At 41.4% G+C, this 18,234-nt stretch overlaps 1 protein-coding gene across 2 annotated transcripts in view; it reads right to left on the bottom strand.

The window, feature by feature from the left end:
- Positions 1–18,234, bottom strand: part of npas1 (neuronal PAS domain protein 1) — a 70,159-nt gene that overhangs the window by 31,459 nt on the left and 20,466 nt on the right. For both annotated transcript variants that reach the window (XM_061783014.1, XM_061783013.1), the window contains exon 3: positions 17,397–17,635. In XM_061783014.1, coding sequence (XP_061638998.1) covers positions 17,397–17,635 — 239 coding nt within the window. The remainder of the gene's footprint in view (positions 1–17,396; positions 17,636–18,234) is intronic.

The raw sequence follows: 18,234 nt of genomic DNA, 5'->3' as shown, positions 1-18,234 counted from the left end.
TTTTCTCCAGGTACTCCGGTTTCCTCCCACATCCCAAAAACATGCATGGTAGGTTAATTGAAGTCTCTAAATTGCCCCTAGGTGTGAATGTGAGTGCGTATGGTTGTTTGTTTATGTGTGCCCGATGATAGCTGGGATAGGCTCCAGCACGCCCGCGACCCTTGTGAGGATAAGCGGTACAGAAAATGGATGGATGGATGGATTTGTGTGCACCATGCTACTTTGAAAATCAATTTCATCGACAAGAAAAGTTGCATACGTAAGAACAGGCTCTGTAGACCTTGTGTGCAATGTAAGTGTGGATCAATGGAGGAAGTTTATTTCTCAAGGGTCTTTCTTTTCAAAACTGTCCGTTTGCATCTAGTCAAGACATGTAAACAAAGTGGCGAAAGCTAATACATTCATGGTGAACAGCCAACAACATTCATGACAATTTAGGAAGGAATCTTAGGGGGAAAAGCACAATGTTATTTTCAAACTGGACTAATTTTAAAGCAACCACTACATGGGCACAACCCCCTCAAGGTGACATACTGCAAAAAAAAAAATCGTCTTGCGTCATAAAGAACATGCAGCTGTTCAAGTTTAAAGTTGAGCAAGCTGCTGACACGCTGCACTGAAATGTTGGCATATGGTGGGCAGCATGGTGGACTAGTAGCTAGTATATCTGCCTCACAGTTGATAGGTTCCAAGTTTTAATCTTGTCAGGCCATCTTATGTGACGTTTGCATGTTGTATATTGTCCACAGGTGTGAATGTGAATGCTTGTTTATCTATACAGTACGTCCCTTGCGTTTGGCCAGCGACCAGTCTGGGAGTTCAGATGATCCTAAAAGTAAAAATAATGGTTTTCTCTTCATTATGGAAGAGTACAAAAGTCCAACTGTATTCATGAGAACAGGCTGGGTGAATATCAGTCTTGTGCGGCATCAAGTATCCCTGAAGATTCAGCACATTTTGTCATTGTAAATTACCATCGAATACCTAAGGAATAGATAGCATTAAAAAAAAAAATGAAATAGCTTTTCAAGGAAATTATTGTATGATAAGTTTGGTTTGTGCTCTTTGGAGGAAGAACAGAGCTGTTTTTTTTATATTAGCCAAGACAAAAGCGCGAAGTGGGAGCAGCTTGACATTGCGGAGCCTATCGAGCGTTTGATATTGTTTTAAAATGAATGGACGGCTCCATGCTTGCTGCTGAAAACCTTTTAGGTCTAATCTTCACATACGTACATACCATATTTCCACAGAGGTGTCAAGTAATGAAGTAAAAGTACTTTGTTACTGTACTTAAGTAGATTTCTCAGGTATCTGTACTTGAGTAATTATTTTTCTGGCGACTTTTTACTTATACTCCTTATATTTTAACACAAATACCGGGTAACTTCAAATGCCGGGCATCGTCACGCAGCGGTTTTTCTCTCACATACGCCGCAGTCACAGACTGTCAAGATTCAGCACAGACACGGCCGACCACCATGGCTTGCTCTAAAGTTCTGAATGCTGACTCAGAAAAGAGAGTTTTTAAAAATGAATGGATGGACTGGTACTTTTCTATTCTTCCAGAAGCCAGCTCAAAACTGTTGCGTCTTATATGTGAGACCGCTGCTTTATTAACACTAAACCACTCTTCCAAGCGAAAGACGTACCCTTCAACCAAACATATCCAATGAAGCCGGTGGCCAGAGCTCTGAAGAGCAAACGAATGTTCCCTCCGGATAGCGTGGATTTTGGATTTCGGTCGTAAAGGAATGTGTCAATGCAGCTGCCATGGGCCGACTACTCCAAGGTAAAATATTTGTTTTACTTGAAATGTGCATTAACTTGTTCTGATTTACTTGAGAGTCAGGCTAGTCAATGCCTGCAATGCTTTGGTGGGTGAACCAAGGCAGTTTACTCTTACTGCATATGCATAAGAGGCGTGCCCAGCCACGGCAATCTTTTTTCTCTCTCTCAGCTTCGTGCATGTCACGTCACGTGACTCACACCACTTCCAGTTCTACGGTGCCTGTGTCAAAGTAAAAGCATGAGTTTCAAAATAAAGAACAATGCACGCGGGCCGGATTGAACCACGTAATGGGTCGGTTCTGGCCCGCGGGCCGTACATTTGACACCCCTGCTTTAGAAATAACAAAACAGAGCATTTGGAAGAGCACAACAGGAAGGATGCCACTCAATCTTCCACACTCGCACGCACGCGCACGCACGCATGCACACACACATACACACACACACACACACACAGTGTCTGCTTCGCCACTCTTAATGCATCCCAAACACAAGCTATCAGAGCTGCTCGGTGCCAAAGTGGTGCTGTTTACCGAGGCAATTACAATACAAATAGAGTTGGAGGTGGTTAGGAAGGCGGTTGGTGGGGTTGGGCGGGGGCGTGGGGGTGGGGTGGCGGCGTGCTATACATCGAGGAGGAGGGTGGAGGGAATGTGTGTGGTTGCAGGTTGAAGATAGGTATGAGAAATGCAGCAAGGCTAAGGTGAGGAAAATGAGAAAACACTGCGCAAGGTGGTGGTGATCACTTTCTTCCAAGCTGGTGCGGGGCACGAGGGGCCCTCGGTGACGTGCGAGATTAATTCACCAATCAGCCGTATTTACTGTTTTATGTTGGGGGTGGGGGGCACTAAAGGAGGAGGGGGGATCGGATACTACACACTCGCGAGTGTGTGAAGACCGTATGTGGGGAACTAATCTCTCTTCAACAGGGCTGCTTTTGAACAGTCTTCCCTATCTGAACCTGGGTAGTTGTGTGTACAGGCGTAATGCACACGAGTATTCGACTGTGTGGATGATTTTAGGACTCATCAGGCGTGTGTGTGTGTGTGTGTGTGTGTGTGTGTGTGTGTGTGACTGCAAGGCTGAACAAAATCAATACACGTTATGACAGGAAAATGAAAGCGCTGCTCTGGGTTACAACTGAACACAGGGGGGTGGTGGAACACACACACACACACATACACAGACACGCGCACACACACACACATTTATATATTGGCCAGCTGCCTGCTTGTGATGTGAGTTCAGTGAATAGAAGAGGGAGGCATTCCATTAGAGTTATAGATGCACACACACCTCAGGAATACACACGGCAATGATTTCTCATGCACAGAACACACAGCACCCTGACTAAAACACACTGTCTCTCACACACACACACACACACACACACACATAAATACAGAGTTGCCGGACAAAGCCACAGTGGCATTGTGAGATGGGGTGCCCCCTGTGTGAATATAAATAAGGCAAGTCCATTCAGGGCTGTGAAAGGGGTCTGGTGCTGGGACCCTTCAGCCTAGCCAGTCAGTGCCTGGAAGGGAGGGGGTGTGGGGGGCTCACAGTCAGTCTGGGGGCGCTGCCATCATATCACAGCAAACTAAAAAGTCATAGACGTGCAGCGTGCGCACGTACGTGTGTGTGTCATGCATCAGATCCCAGGAGGAGTGAAGGTGATGGCGGGTGATCAGGAGTGCTGACTAGTGTCAACATGGCAGAGGAAACGCTTGGATGTGACATGAGGCTAGGAAGTAGGGGGGCAGGGGGTGGGTAGTGGCGGAGGGGTGGACTTCAGCGGATGTGGTGGGGGTCTGATGGATGAGTTTAAACTCACACTCACAAATACACAGAGGGCCATTTATTAAAGACTGCCGGGATACAATAGGGCGGCCAGGAAACCAAAACACTGGACACGCTGTGAGTGTGTGTGCGTGTGTGTGTGTGTGTGTGTGTGCGTGCCTGCATGTGTGTGTGCGTGCTAGCGCGTTTCCACAATCATGTGCACATGTGAAGAGAGGGTCCCACAGCAGTGTCGGTATCTCACTCGGAACAAAGTTCCTTCTGTGGCGCGGTTGTGTGTGAACTCCTACTTCACGTGTGGGTCGACGATTCAATTAGTTTGATGATGACTAGATGATAAACAATTTCAACATGAGGTGACTTGTGTCTCGCCATCCAAATCCTAATATGGATATGCAGCGAATTGTACACTTTCATAGATAGCCACCTCCTCCATGCTTGAACGTTATTATGATTTCACTAGTCCGAAATGAAACCTGTCTTAAAATCTCTCAATAATGACAAAAGTGGATAAATCATATCCTCAATCCACGCAGAAATTTAATACAGTGGTACCTTGAGATATGAGTGACCAGACTTAGAGGAGTTTTTCGAGATATTGATTTTTTGCTTTGACTTGCGAGCGCTGACTTGAGGTAAGAGCACAGTATGGTGGCAGTGAACTCAACTCAACTCACTTCACAATAAGCAGCACTTGGGCACATAGTGAACAATTCTTCATAAATAAGAGCCGTAAAGCTGTTTAATGCCACTCTCAGTTGAAGTTTACTCTCAAAGTAAACATCAAACAAAGAATTACACCTTGTGTATTTGAAACCAAACAATGGTTTTAGAACCCTTCAAACAATGGATCTTTGAACACAAATGGTGGAGCAACACATGTAGACAGATAATGTCACAGTACTTACAGGTATATATTCTTTATCCTCTGCGAAATAAAAGAAAGACTAATATCATTGCAGCTTACTGAGTCACGGACAATACTGACAATGTGAATACAATGGAACCTTGAACTATTAGTCCGTTAAATAGAAGTTCCAATGTACAGACAAACAAAGAAGAGCCACTCTCGTCTTCTTTGTCTCTATAGTATTATTAAATATTTAATTGAAGACTAAAAATTGTCCGTAGGTGTGAATGTGAGTGCGAATGGTTGTTTGTCTATGTGTGCCCTGCGATAGGCTGGCGACCAGTTCAGGGTGTACTCTGCCTCTCGCCCAGAGTCAGCTGGGATAGACTCCAGCACGCCCGTGACCCTAGTGAGGATAAGCGGTATGGAAAATGGATGGATGGATGTACTGTATTTTACTGCCAAGGCAGGCACACTAGAAGGAGCAGGAGAATTAATTGAATTGAAGCCTTAAATCATGATGCCCAAACTTTAATTCTTTTATCTTGTTTTTAAGTATGTTATTACACTATGATTTTATAAAGTACAATATTATAGAGTGCTATTTTCCTGCTTGACAACACATTAGTATATTTTGGGGGGGGGGGGGGGGGGGGGGGGGGAGATGGTGGAACGGATTAATGGCATTTCCATTCATTTCAATAAGGAAAGATGATTTTAGTTACGAGCTTGGTCACAGAACAAATTAAACTTGTTAAATAAATGAAAAACATGGCACATATATAGACGACACAACCATTCACAGCCATTGACAATTTAAAGTTTTCATTGAACCTAAAAGGCATGTCTTGGGAATGTGGGAAGAGTGGAGAAAACCCACACAAGCACAGGGAGAACATGCAAACCCGAGCATCAAACCCAGAACCTCTCGACTGTGAGGCAGACATGCTAATCTTTTTTTTTTTTTTTTTGAATGGTGAAGCCCTATCGTCTTTCATAATTCTGTGAACCTGTGAACCAGGAGGCTAATATTCTAATAGACAAACAAAATATTGCTTAATTATATAAATTAATTATACATTTTTGTTAATGAATGTATTTGCTTTTATTGCCATTTAAGTAAAACACAAAGATTTTTATCCTTTTAGTTTTCTTGCTTATTGCCATTGTGTCACACACCCATTCACTTTTTTAGGGCCACACTGAAATCAATCTTTCTGCCTCACAAGAAAAAAATGGTACGGTCCTGCTGTCTTATCTCTCTCTCTCTCTCTCTCTCTCTCTCTCTCTCTATATATATATATATATATATATATATATATTCACAGTGGGTACGGAAAGTATTCAGACCGCCTTAAATTTTTCACTCTTTGTTATATTGCAGCCATTTGCTAAAATCCATCCATCCATCCATTTTCTACCGCTTATCCGAGGTCGGGTCGCAGGGGCAGTAGCTTTAGCAGGGACACCCAGACTTCCCTCTCCCCAGCCACTTGCTCCAGCTCTTCCGAGGGGATCCCGAGGCGTTCCCAGGCCAGCCGAAGGACGTAGTCCCTCCAGCGTGTCCTGGGTCGTCCCTGGGGTCTCCTCCCGGCACATTTGCTCAAATCATTTAAGTTATTTGTTTCCCTCATTAATGTACACATAGCACCCCATATTGACAGAAAAAAACTGAATTGTTGACATTTTTTCTTCTGATCATCCTTAAAATGGTTCTACGCCTTCATTGGAGTTCAGCTGTGTTTGATTATACCGATTGGAGTTGAGCAGGAAAGCCACACACCTGTCTATATAAGACGTTACAGCTCACAGTGCATGTCAGAGGAAATGACAATCATGAGGTCAAAGGAACTGCCTGAAGAGCTCAGAGACACAATTGTGGCAAGGCACAGACTGACGAAGGTTACAAAAAAACATTCTGCTGCACTTAAGCTTCCTAAGAGCACAGTGGCCAGAGAAGGACTCCAAGATGGTGAGAAATAAGATTCTCTGATCTGATGAGACCAAGATAGAACTTTTTGGCCTTAATTCTAAGCGGTATGTGAGGAGAAAACCAGGCACTGCTCATCACCTGTCCAATACAGTCTCAACAGTGAAGCATGGTGGTGGCAGCATCTCGCTGTGGGGGTGTTTTTCAGCTGCAGGGACAGGGAGACTGGTTGCGATCGAGGAAAAGATGAATTCGACCAAACCTTCTCTCGAGTGCTCAGGACCTCAGACTGGGCCGAAGGTTCACCTTCCAACAAGACAATGACACTAAGCACACAGCTAAAATAACGAAGGAGTGGCTTGTTCTTGAATGGGCAAGCCAGAGCCCTGACTTAAACCCAGTTGTGCATCTCTGGAGAGACCTGAAAATGGCTGTCCACCAATGTTCACCATCCAACCAGCCAGCAGCCAGCTTGGCACTGCTGAGCCGTACCAATACTGTATGTAGTGTGTATTATGTTTTACAATAATAGTTAACATTCATAATTTCATATGTACCCGTGGCTATAGAGAAAAGTGGGAAGGGTCTCTGTCGCCGAAATGTACGGATGCAGTCTACAGTCCATGAATGGGGAGATCGATTATTGCCTCTCACAATGTCCACACACTCTCTTTTTCGTTTCCACTTCTTGACAATCGCACCATGTTTTTGTGGTTAAAAAAATAATAATAATAATACAGTCCAGTATACTGTATGTGGAGCATGAAAACCCGATACAGTCACAGTTTCTCCATTTTAGCCTGCCAGTAGATGTACAGTGCTCAAACGCTTGGTGTGCGGCGAAGTGTTGCCAACTGTAATTTTTTCTCGATGGTCGACTTCAGTCGCATTCGGCCACATCGCCGAGATTACTTTGAAGGGGAAAACTTGAAGTTTGGATTTGAAATACATCTTTTGTGACACCAGTCCTGGAACATTTCTGACACATCTCATACAGTATGTCATCCGGTATGAACCAGGAAGTAGCCTGCTAACTAATGAACACAAATATGGTGCTCTAGCTTTTTTTTTTTTTCATGTTCACTGTTTGACCTTGACAGACCTTACTCAGTCTCAGTTACTGTTATTGTGGTATTTACAAAGAGGTTAGCCTTTCCTTCTTGGATGATTCAAATACGATCTGGTATTTTTTTATTGTTATATTGTTTGGCCAGTTTGCAAAATGTTCAGTGTGGCACTCACATTTAGCAGTACAGTTAAAACTTAATAGTTTCCAGAATAGCTTTGACTTAAATGTGGTGAGCGTTGACGTGTGAGCTCCTGTGATCATTGCTCGTCGCTCTCCATCACACTGGTGTTTGAAAGGCCGGCTGGGACTCTGCTGTGAGGCTTAATTTCATTGTGGGAATAAGAAACAGCAGGACAGGGAGCCGTCGCACACGTTAATTATGGTCTGACTCGCAGGTCAATTCTCTGGGTCTTCCTGGTGCTCGGTGGGGAGAAAAGACAGAATTTTCATTTTAATGATTTTCATTATACGTCTGTCTAATACATAATTTAGTCCCGGTTAAGTTCATGACTAATGGCACACACACACACCTGCGCAGAGGCATGCGTGATCTTCTCCTCCCCCACAGGGTCAACCTTTCTTAACCCGTTGCCATGGGAACCAGATAACTGTCACTGCAACTGCCTTCGTCCACTGTCTTCTTATCTGTCATTATCTTCCAAGTTCAGCGCTCCCACCCTTTTCAAAACACGAATCCCATCACCCGCCAAGTTGTTTACTCGCATCCAATTGTGATGTTTCATCAGCTCGACACACGCACAGATAAAGAAAGAGTGACCCTAATTGGCCGCGTCCCCCTCCAGCACAATTATCTTCTCTCTCCATCCTCCATCCCTCTGTCTCTGTGCCGTCATTCCCTCGCACTTTTCGCGGTCGAACATAATTTGAGTGCAATTAACTTGCCTTAAAAGCCCCGGCTGCTTTTAACGCCGTGAATTAGAGGGGTGGCAGATGCAGGGGAGGGAAGGGGGGTATGACAGGAGTGAGGCGAGGGTGGGGGCGGGGGGACGACGGCAGGGAGGGAGAGCGAGTGTAAGCAGAGTGAAAGTCAATGTCAGCCGCGCTCGGTGGGTGAGAGGTGTGTTTGACCTCACTAACAGAGACAGTAAAACACTTGAGGCCGGAGCCCACTTGTCATTGTTCAATACCTTGTAAAAGATGGGATGGGGCTCTCCAGCTGCCATGTTGCACCTGTTAACCACGGAGTTGCGCCGCATTTGTAATGTGAAACCTGACCGCTTTATGATGAGTTAAGACCTTTTGAATCTGGATTTACAATGCATCAGGTTAATGATGACAGACTGGGGATTGTCTTTAATTAAGTATCAATATATAAACTGCACACAAAAAATTATCTTTTTTACAACAGTCATTCTGACATAGTGAAACAGTAAATAAAGACATCAAATTTAGCTTTTACACACGCAGATTCAGGTAACTTTGTTGTGTAATTTGTTGTTGCATTTCATACTGTACATCCCAGCGGGTCGTTGCGGGGCTTTCCACGCTGCGATCAACGGCGGTATCCACCAGCTAGCTTGTAAGCTAACAGGCTTTTGGGGCTCCTCTTGGCCGGTGGACGAGCAGCGGTCTCGTTTACGGCGTCACTTCCACGCTTGGGGATTTAAATAAAGACACTGAGCTGTTTTGTAAATTGTGACATCCAGCGAAGATGAATTTTCAGGGGGTAGGCATAGCCAGCTAGCTAACTGCACGCTGCAGTGGCAAAAATGGGTCAAGTAATTATAACTAAGTAACTAGCAAGTGTGTCAGATAACCACTGACGCAAACAAAGGCACTCAAATTCTTTTATAGTGGGGAGGGGGGACTCATGCCCGATGCTATCTAAGATAAGGGATAACATATCTGAGTTAATTTCACTTGATCTCTCTTTCTATCGGTTGTAATACACTATTTTTCTAAGAATATTGCTCTAAATGCATATTGATATTAATGTTAAATGGAATAGAATGGCTGCTAACAAATGGTACAGATCTCTTATGTTTGTATTAATTGCTCTGTGATCTGTTGGTAATGCCTTAGCAGGAAGTAAGGAACAGTGCACTTCGTAAAAGACATTTAACTCCGCGTCGCCGTCGCGTATGATTCCAAAAGCTAGTTTATTTTTAGCCTTGTCACATGTCTTGTGGCGGGCGCAGTACTGTAACTATCTGACGGCCAAGAAAGTTTTTTTCAAACTTGTCGGTGAAAAAACACGTCGTAGGTGTGTGACTATTTTGCGGTGTCTCAGACAAACAACTCGTAAGTTATTCGCAGTCTGTGCACATCTGAAGTACGTCGTGAGGAACGTCATCTAAATGCTTCAACACAACAATTTGATCGGGCACCTGAAGAATGTACACAAGGTGTCATGGCCCTGTGTTTCAAGTTGTTTTTCTTTGTGTTGCAGTGTCTGGGTGGTCGTGGACATGCAACCTGTCATGCATTGTAATCATCAGCCTTTTTAGGGGGCACCGTGACAGTGTGTGGGCGTCGGAATATTCACTCGTTTTTGCCCCGTGTTTGCTGCCGTTCTGACCGCTGTCCAAATTTAGCCTCTATAAGATTATACCACACGGACCGTTTGTCGTGTCTCCCTGCGTTATCTGTTTTCCTTTAGTTTCGTATGTCTCGCCATCACATGCTCTGCCATTTAATTAAAATTGTTCGGACCTCTGACCTGGAGTCTATTTTTTGGGATCTGCCCTTACGGCATTGCCGATTGTGACACAAGGAGGAACATGCCGCGTTCAAGCAACGCAGCCTACACCGCGCGGAGCTTCGGTGAAGTCAGTTCTCAGTCAATTGGGTGAGTGAAACAATAAAATACGTCTATGCCAACATTGAGACAGCTAACAAGGTAAACGGTTGCTTGCACTTTTGCACTGATGATTTTTATGCCTTTATTTTAGTCTTCAAACCAATGTGAGCGGCGATGAGGAAAAAAAACAAAAAACATTAACATTAGCTTAACATTGGGCTAAAACCTTTACAACTTTACATCACAATGAATTGCGACAAAATTCACATAAACGTTGTCTCACAGTATCACAAACACTAAACTTGTGCCTCAGCGGTGTGTAGGGAAAGGAATCAGCGTTTTATAGCATTTGGTTCCATCCATTTAAAAATAATAATAATAATAAACCTAAAACAATCACCGGTGCCGTGTGAAGTTAGTTTACGTGCCAAAATGCTGAGTTCCGGTGCGTACCCTTCAAAATAAAAGGCTACAAGCTTAAAACAAGAAGTCAAGTTCAAACATGCACATATAAACCATTTGAGGTGATGAAACAGAATACAGGGGCAGCTATATAGTATTGCTAAAATAACTATTTTAACAATGCTGTCAGTGAAGTCAACTGGGTGAGTGAAACAATAAAATAAAATAACTATTTTAACAATGCTATATTTAACTTTAAGCTGAAACATGAATTAATGAATATTAAGTCAATTGGGTTAATTGCACACACATTGCCTTTTAATTCATAGGTTTGATATAAAAGAACCTGGTTATAAAGAACCTCGAGTCAAATTTTAGGCTATGCTGCGGGCTGCTAAGAAAATGGATGTTCATAATTTGGACACCCTTCATATAAACCATGCAAACTTTTTTGACCCAACCCCCTAAAAGAATCGGAATCGTGAATCGTTTGGAACCGGAACTGAACACAGGAACCGTAATTGGACCCGCTCAAATTCAAACGATGCCCAACCCTACTGATTAGAGCCACAAAAAAAAGACATGCTGAATCAGAAAGAACACTTTGGCTTCTTTTAAAATTAGCTTTTTCATTTACTTCGTTCCTTCCCTCCTTCCTTCCGTCCCTCACTTCCTTCCCTCTTTTGCCCACACACCCTCCTCACACACTGCTCTCTCAATCTCGTTCCCTCTCTCCCTCTGTGAAGGTCATGCAATTGATTTTGCTCTGTCTATTCATTTTTCAAGACTGGCTTTGAAACGTGGGAAGCAGACAAAAGCCACAGCAGCCCCTCCCCTCTCTTTCTCCAGCACTCCTTCCTTCCTTCCTTCCTACCCTCGGCTGCGTCTCGCCCATCCCAAAACCCTCGGACAAGGGGGGAGTGTGGAGGAATGCGACCCCCCCCAGCCCCTCTCTCCTCCAAACATACACACATGCACACTTGGATCTTTGAACCTTTCTCATTTGTCCCTTCCCCTCATCGCTCTTCTCCTCCATTCATGCACGCTCCGGCCACATTCCGCTTACAGAATTAAAGTCATGCATCACACTTAAAACTCGACCAATGCATTGTGGGTAGACATGTTCAAGCTGATGTCCAAATTAGAATTGCATTTTTATTCGGGCTACCACTGTGATTGTGTGGCCTAACTTGTAACTTAAAAACAAAACAAAAAAAAAAACCTAACATACAACTTCATCGGATTGTGTAAATGGAAGAGATAATTCCACATTTTGGAAGTCAGGGATAAAAAGATAAATACTTGAAGTATAATGAGAAAACATTTTTATTGTGTATTTGTTACATTTGAAACATTACAAATGACCCAAGATTCCTCTGTGCCTACACTTATGATATTAGTATTCACCCCAGAGCTCACATATTATTTTTCTTATTTAGAATGTGTGAATATTTGATTTAATTACAAGGAAAGTGATTTTTAATGGTCAAAGTCTTGCAGCCAAAGCCAAGATTGCTTCACTATTGAGTAAATGTGCGAGCTTTAATCTTGCTGTCTCAGATTAGTGAGTCGTCTCTTATTGGCTAGCATCCCCGTGCTGCCCCGCCCCCTTGTCTGCACACTGATTTAACACAAACAAACGTTGAATTGTATTTACCAGCGTGGTTAGCTGCTAGCTATGATCTATGGGCCCTAACCAAAAAAAATAAAATAAAATAAAAAGTCTTTTTTTTTTTCCTCACAAGAATTTAGCACATTGTTAAACCAAAGTTAAGGGCTATATCGGAACTATTTTTCAATTTCAGTAGAAAATAACAAAGGTTGCATTTTTGGGTAAATTACTGCCAAAATGTCATATACAGTATTTCACAGTCTAATAACAGTTAAACAATTCTCTTACAAATTATCTCAAAGTTTAAAGCAAATGAGTCGAGAAAAGCTAACTGAGTTTAATGTTAAACTTTGGTTTAAGTTAAATGTTAGTGTAATGTGTTACTTTTAAATCTGTCTTTGTGAAATTGGGAATAAAATAGCTACTATTTTACAACGTAATAATTTTGTGGCAATTTCGATAAATAAATCTTTGACTTTTCAAACATGAAGCCTATTTAAATCCGTTTGCTTAGCACATGTAGTTAGATATTCATATTTCAAATGGTTTTATTTTCATTTCAAGGTAATTAGTTCTACAACAATAATACTGTCTAAATTGTAAAACATGTTGCTGATTCTGTGTCACTTTTTCCACACACAAAAATTATAGTGGGATTCTAACTTTTAACATTTTAATATACTGACAACATTTAACATGACACCAATGCCATAACAACAAAGGAGAATGATTTTAATGGGCAGAACTGCCATTAAACATGTACTTTTTCAACAAAAATCATTATCTACTTCCTCGTTTTTATAGCTACAGATTAAAGTACAAAGCCAATTTCTTTAAAAATCGACAAAAAACATGCTTTACCATTGTGTCTATCTGCATCTAGTCATGAAATCATCTAATTGGCAGGCAATATGTGCTGCTAGAAACTAGGGATTGAACCAAATAGTCGACTAGCTGACTAATCAACTTTACTACGCCACATCGACTTTTAGCGCTTGATGTAACAAGTCCCAAATAATGTTTTTGGCAACTCGTCTTCCAGTCGGGCAATTTATAATGGACTTGGGACACTTAAACCGACACTGACGTCAGTATATTAAACGCCCCGTACGGACGCTACAAGTGTGTGGAAATACGTTGACCAAAAATAAGACCTGTAGCAAGTCTACCATCAAATACAATAAAAGCAGTAGTGAAATAGAAACAGTGAAACACAACAATGCTTAACAAGAGATGAGACCAACCAATTTGTTGAAGAAAAACAGGTGCCTAACTGCCACTAATTACAGCAACAACAATTAGAGTAATGATGAGTTGCATCTCTAACTATTTGTTTTTATTTATTTCTATGCTGGTCCGTAGAAATATGTCTTTACGTGAAACGGGTCTGTGGCGCAAAAAAGGTTGCGGACTGCTGTAATGTGCTAATAAAATATCAATGCCGTCATCGATTAATGAACTTCAACTCGACTTTCACCACATTATGGTCGGCTACAACAAATCTTTAGTCGTTCATCCCCTACTATACACATGTAAACTGGTTCAAAGATAAGTGACATGTAGACCGCCCAATGACTCCATGAGCAGTAACTGAAAAGCCAGCCAACAATGGTACGTCAGAAGAAAGCAAAGGTCCAACAACACACCTAGACAGACAATATAACAAATCTCACAGGCATATATTCTTTATCCTCTGTGAAAAAATGACTACTTAATATTACTGTTTTACAGTAATTTACAGTGTCACTTTGTTGTGAAATGTTTCTTCGTATATTTTATGTATCTCTCTGTATTACTGTATACTGTCTCATGTGGCCAAGGCGCAGCCACCAGACGGAGCTCAATGCAAATATAAATTGAAGCATGAAATCACGATGCAAAAACTGTTGAATTCTTTGTATTCTATTTTATTATGCTATTACTTCAAGCTTTTATGAAGTACAATACTGTATCATACTATTTTTTTTAAACTGTTTTTTGTGCAGCTGGAGCGGATTAATGGCATTCCCATTCATTGTAGTGGGGAAGGATGATTTGGGATTCGAGTGTGGTCACAGAGTGAATTAAACATTTAAGTCAAGGCACCACTGTTTTATTTTTTGCATGAAACCCCACAAACTTCTTGCGAGCGACAGGCATATCGCCGCTGTGATATAACAACCTTGTAAGTCCACTTTATGACTATTATTTTATTATGTGAATTCTTATTGGTGAAGAGTCAACATTATGTTGCTGAAGGCATGTTTTATTCCAATTGCTGTTACAGTATATTATATAATTCAATAAAGAACAGACAACCTTGGAGAATCAACGTAATTTTGTGAGTTGATGAAGAAGAATAAATGTATATATTTATTAGGGGTGAGACTCGAGTAAAAAAGTCAATCTAATTAATTAGAGGCTATGTAATTACTCTTGACACATTTAATCATATAATATTTGTCCCAAAAAGCAACACGGTTTAATTGAAAAGGATTTTGTTGGACCACTGAATGAAATAATTGACAGACAGGAATAATAACTCTAGCAAAGAAAATATTCCTGATCAAAATCAAACAGACCTAAAGTTAAAGTGGCATTTTTGGACATTTTATTTTCTTTTCAGAATAGTATTGCCTTTAAATGGTTTCTGCATGACATCTGAAAAGTAGTTGTTTTTTTGTTTTTATGAAATTTGCCTCCCATCAGTCCTAGCAACGCTGTTTCATCCAATTCCTCCATTTTGGTAGCCGAGCTCTAACATGTGCGTCAGTGTAATCGGTATACCAGGAAATCGTGCACTGACAAAGGTTCCACATTGTTTAGAACACAAAATGCCATTAAAATGCATTCTTTTTTTTCAACAAATTTGTTCGTCATTAATTTAATTAATGTATCAATGTCCCACCCCTATTTTTTTATTTATTTATTTATTTTTGCTAAACTCATCAGACAATATTTAGATTTTAACTTCTGCTATTAAGTAAGAGTTCTTTGTGTTGTGTTTTAAAGAAATAAGTAGAAATATAACCTACACGTTTGTCACTGAACAGCCTTGACATGCATTCCAAAATGAATTTATGTGTGGATTTTATTTATTTTCTTATTGCCTAAAGGGAAAGTCTTAAAGTACTTGAACATAGAAAGCCAATATCATGAACAGTCCAGTTTTGACTGTGAAGAAACTGCAAATAAATGCGGCGCCGACATGTAGGTAGTCTTGCCTCAAAGTGTCCTTTCCCGGGCCGGCCGATCAATCCTTACAGCCTCAAGAGCCCCTTTAACTCAGCCATTGTATTGACACAAGCATAACAGACCCGACCAAACTTATTAGACTATTAAAGCCATTATGTCTTATCTGGAACACACAGTGCTCTTATTGCGGTAGGATCACACACACATGCACGCACACACGCAGCCACACACACGCGCACACACACGGCAAAAAACATTAATGCAATTAGCATCACATTTTTCTCTCTTTTTTTGCCCATGTTTTTTTCTTGAATTCGACAAGAAAGAGGCATAATCACACAGACAGACAAACACAAAAACACGCACCTCTAATTGTATTGTATCTGCGTGGTTTCCCCTCAGTAATACTAGCAATTAGACAGGCGGTGTAATTACACTGTCCTTGTTATACAGTTAATTCCTGTAATTACAAAACGCGCCGATAGTTTCTCCTTTCTTTGTGTACCCAGCAGCACGCAGACAGATAGGAGGACGCCTATGGAAAGTCTTTGTGTGATTAAAATGCATATGCACGTGCATGTTTTACAGGCTGGGAATGAGCAAAAGCGCATGTGTGGGTGTGTGTAAGTTTGTGTGTATCTATGTGTGCGTGCTCAAATGCAAAACACAATTCATGATGCTAATAGATGAGTGAAAATGATCCCGCTCCAAATAGAATTCTTTGTGTTGTGTGGCAAAACAGATGCTTTGTCACACATGTCATTTACATGTGACTGGCCACAACATTAGGTACACAATCAGATGAGATGCAATACAGTGGTGTCTTGAGATACTTTAATTTGTTCCGTGACCTTGTTAATAACTCAAAATATTGTTCAAATATCCGTTACTGATAATACCTATTGGTTAGCTATGGCGTTTTTCATTGTTTGTTTGCATTAAGCTAAGCGGGCTTTCCTAAGGCAAAGCTATGTGGTTGTTTTAAAGACACAAAGTGATAAACGGCTGATTGTTGTGAAGTGAGTTGAGTTCACTGCCACCACACAGCACTCTTAACTTATTTTTTTGCTCCCAAGCTAAACAAAACAAACAAACAAAAACAGCCAAACTGCGGCTCATAGTTCGAAAAACTAGTAAGTCGGGACACTTGAATCTTTAGGTATAACTGTACAAGCTTGTTCGAAAATCTGATCGTTACAATAATGCTCAATTCTTATTCAAGCTGTTAATTGAACAATGTGTTTGTTATTATGGATATTGTTTGCGGTGGTCATTTAAATAGACACATTGGTCCATTTTTTTGATCGGATCGGTGATCGGTTATCGTTTTTTTAAACTCGCTGATCGGTGATCGGCCCCAAAAATCCTGATCGTGTAAAGCCTACAAATTCGGTCTAATAGTATTAGTGTAGTCATGCTGTTTTTATTATAATGGATGTATGGCAAGGATGTGACTGTTTTATGCAGTGTTTCCTAACCTTTATTTTGCCAAGGCACATATTTTACATTAGAAAAATGTCACAGCACATCACCAACCAAAAATGTCACAAACACTATATAGACTGAAATAATGATGATCCGGTCTCAGTTGATTTACAAAGCTATTATTCTGTTGGATGAATGGCAACAGGTGGATAGACAGGTTAATTGTACCTTCTGTCATGTCAAGAGCATTTACAGCAATTGTTGTGCCTGTCACTCTCCATCACTGTCATAGATAGATAAACATGAACACAATAATTTTTGGACCAGTTAAGTGAAATTTGCTCATTTTCCTCAGCGTATCTGATGATGTTTCATAACACAGTGGTTGGGAATCACTGGTTTAATGTACTTTTGAGTGTTGCATGTTGCAACTGTTTCCTACATCTTATTGTCAAAGATGTTTTTCCCTGAAGGAGCAATTTAAAAATGTTTTATCTAACCGAAATCCATTACATCCATGTTGCTGGGTGCACTGCATTTTCTGAAAAAGGAGGAACCATAATGATGAAAACAACTGCTGCTCACCTTTGCTACAGTTCCTGTCTCCCTCCAGCAGGGGGCTCCAGGGCGGGTCCCCCTGACTGGCGAAGGTTCGCATGTGCAGGTAGCTGATGGTCAGCCGGATGACGGAGGCCTTGTCCAGCTGGCTGGTGATGGCGCCGGGCAGGGGCAGCATCTTGGCCAGCTCGAAGAACTCGAAGTTCTCCTTCCCGCGTCTCGACCGGGCCGCATTGCGCGACTTCTCTTTGCGCAGGTTCTGCAGACTGCATGAGAAAAGAAGGAAAAGGGAAGATGAGGATCAGGTGAAAACACACATCAGAAGAAAACGCGTGCTGACCAGTGATATATACAGTAACTGTGCAATATGTGTAATGAAAACTAGGATAATGTCATTTATCCATCTATCATATGCAGTGGAAATAAAGTCTACACACACCTGTTCCAATGCCAGGTTTTTGTGATATAAAAAGATGAGACCGAGATAAACAATTTCAAAACTTTTTCCCACCATTATGTCCTATAACCTGCACATGAAAATAAATGAAATATTTTGAGAGAGTAAAAATAAACAACTGAGGTAATCTGGTTGCACAAGTGTGCACACCCTCTTATAACTGAGGATGTGGATGTGTTCAGAATTAAGCAATCACATTCAAATGTATGTTAAATGGGAGTCAGCACACACCTGCCACCATTTAAAGTGATGGAAATCACAAAATCTAAATCTCCCTAACATATCGTTTGATATGCATTCACAAATTAGTAGGGATGCATAAAGTAAGATCAATCTGCATCTTAGGACACAGAGCTATGGGTTCGTACTCCGGCGTGGTGCTGAAAAGCCGGCGTATGATTATTATTT

The sequence above is a fragment of the Phyllopteryx taeniolatus genome, chromosome 8, assembly GCF_024500385.1.
Source record: "Phyllopteryx taeniolatus isolate TA_2022b chromosome 8, UOR_Ptae_1.2, whole genome shotgun sequence".
Lineage (NCBI taxonomy): Eukaryota > Metazoa > Chordata > Actinopteri > Syngnathiformes > Syngnathidae > Phyllopteryx > Phyllopteryx taeniolatus.
This window is presented reverse-complemented; position numbering and strand designations above follow the sequence as displayed.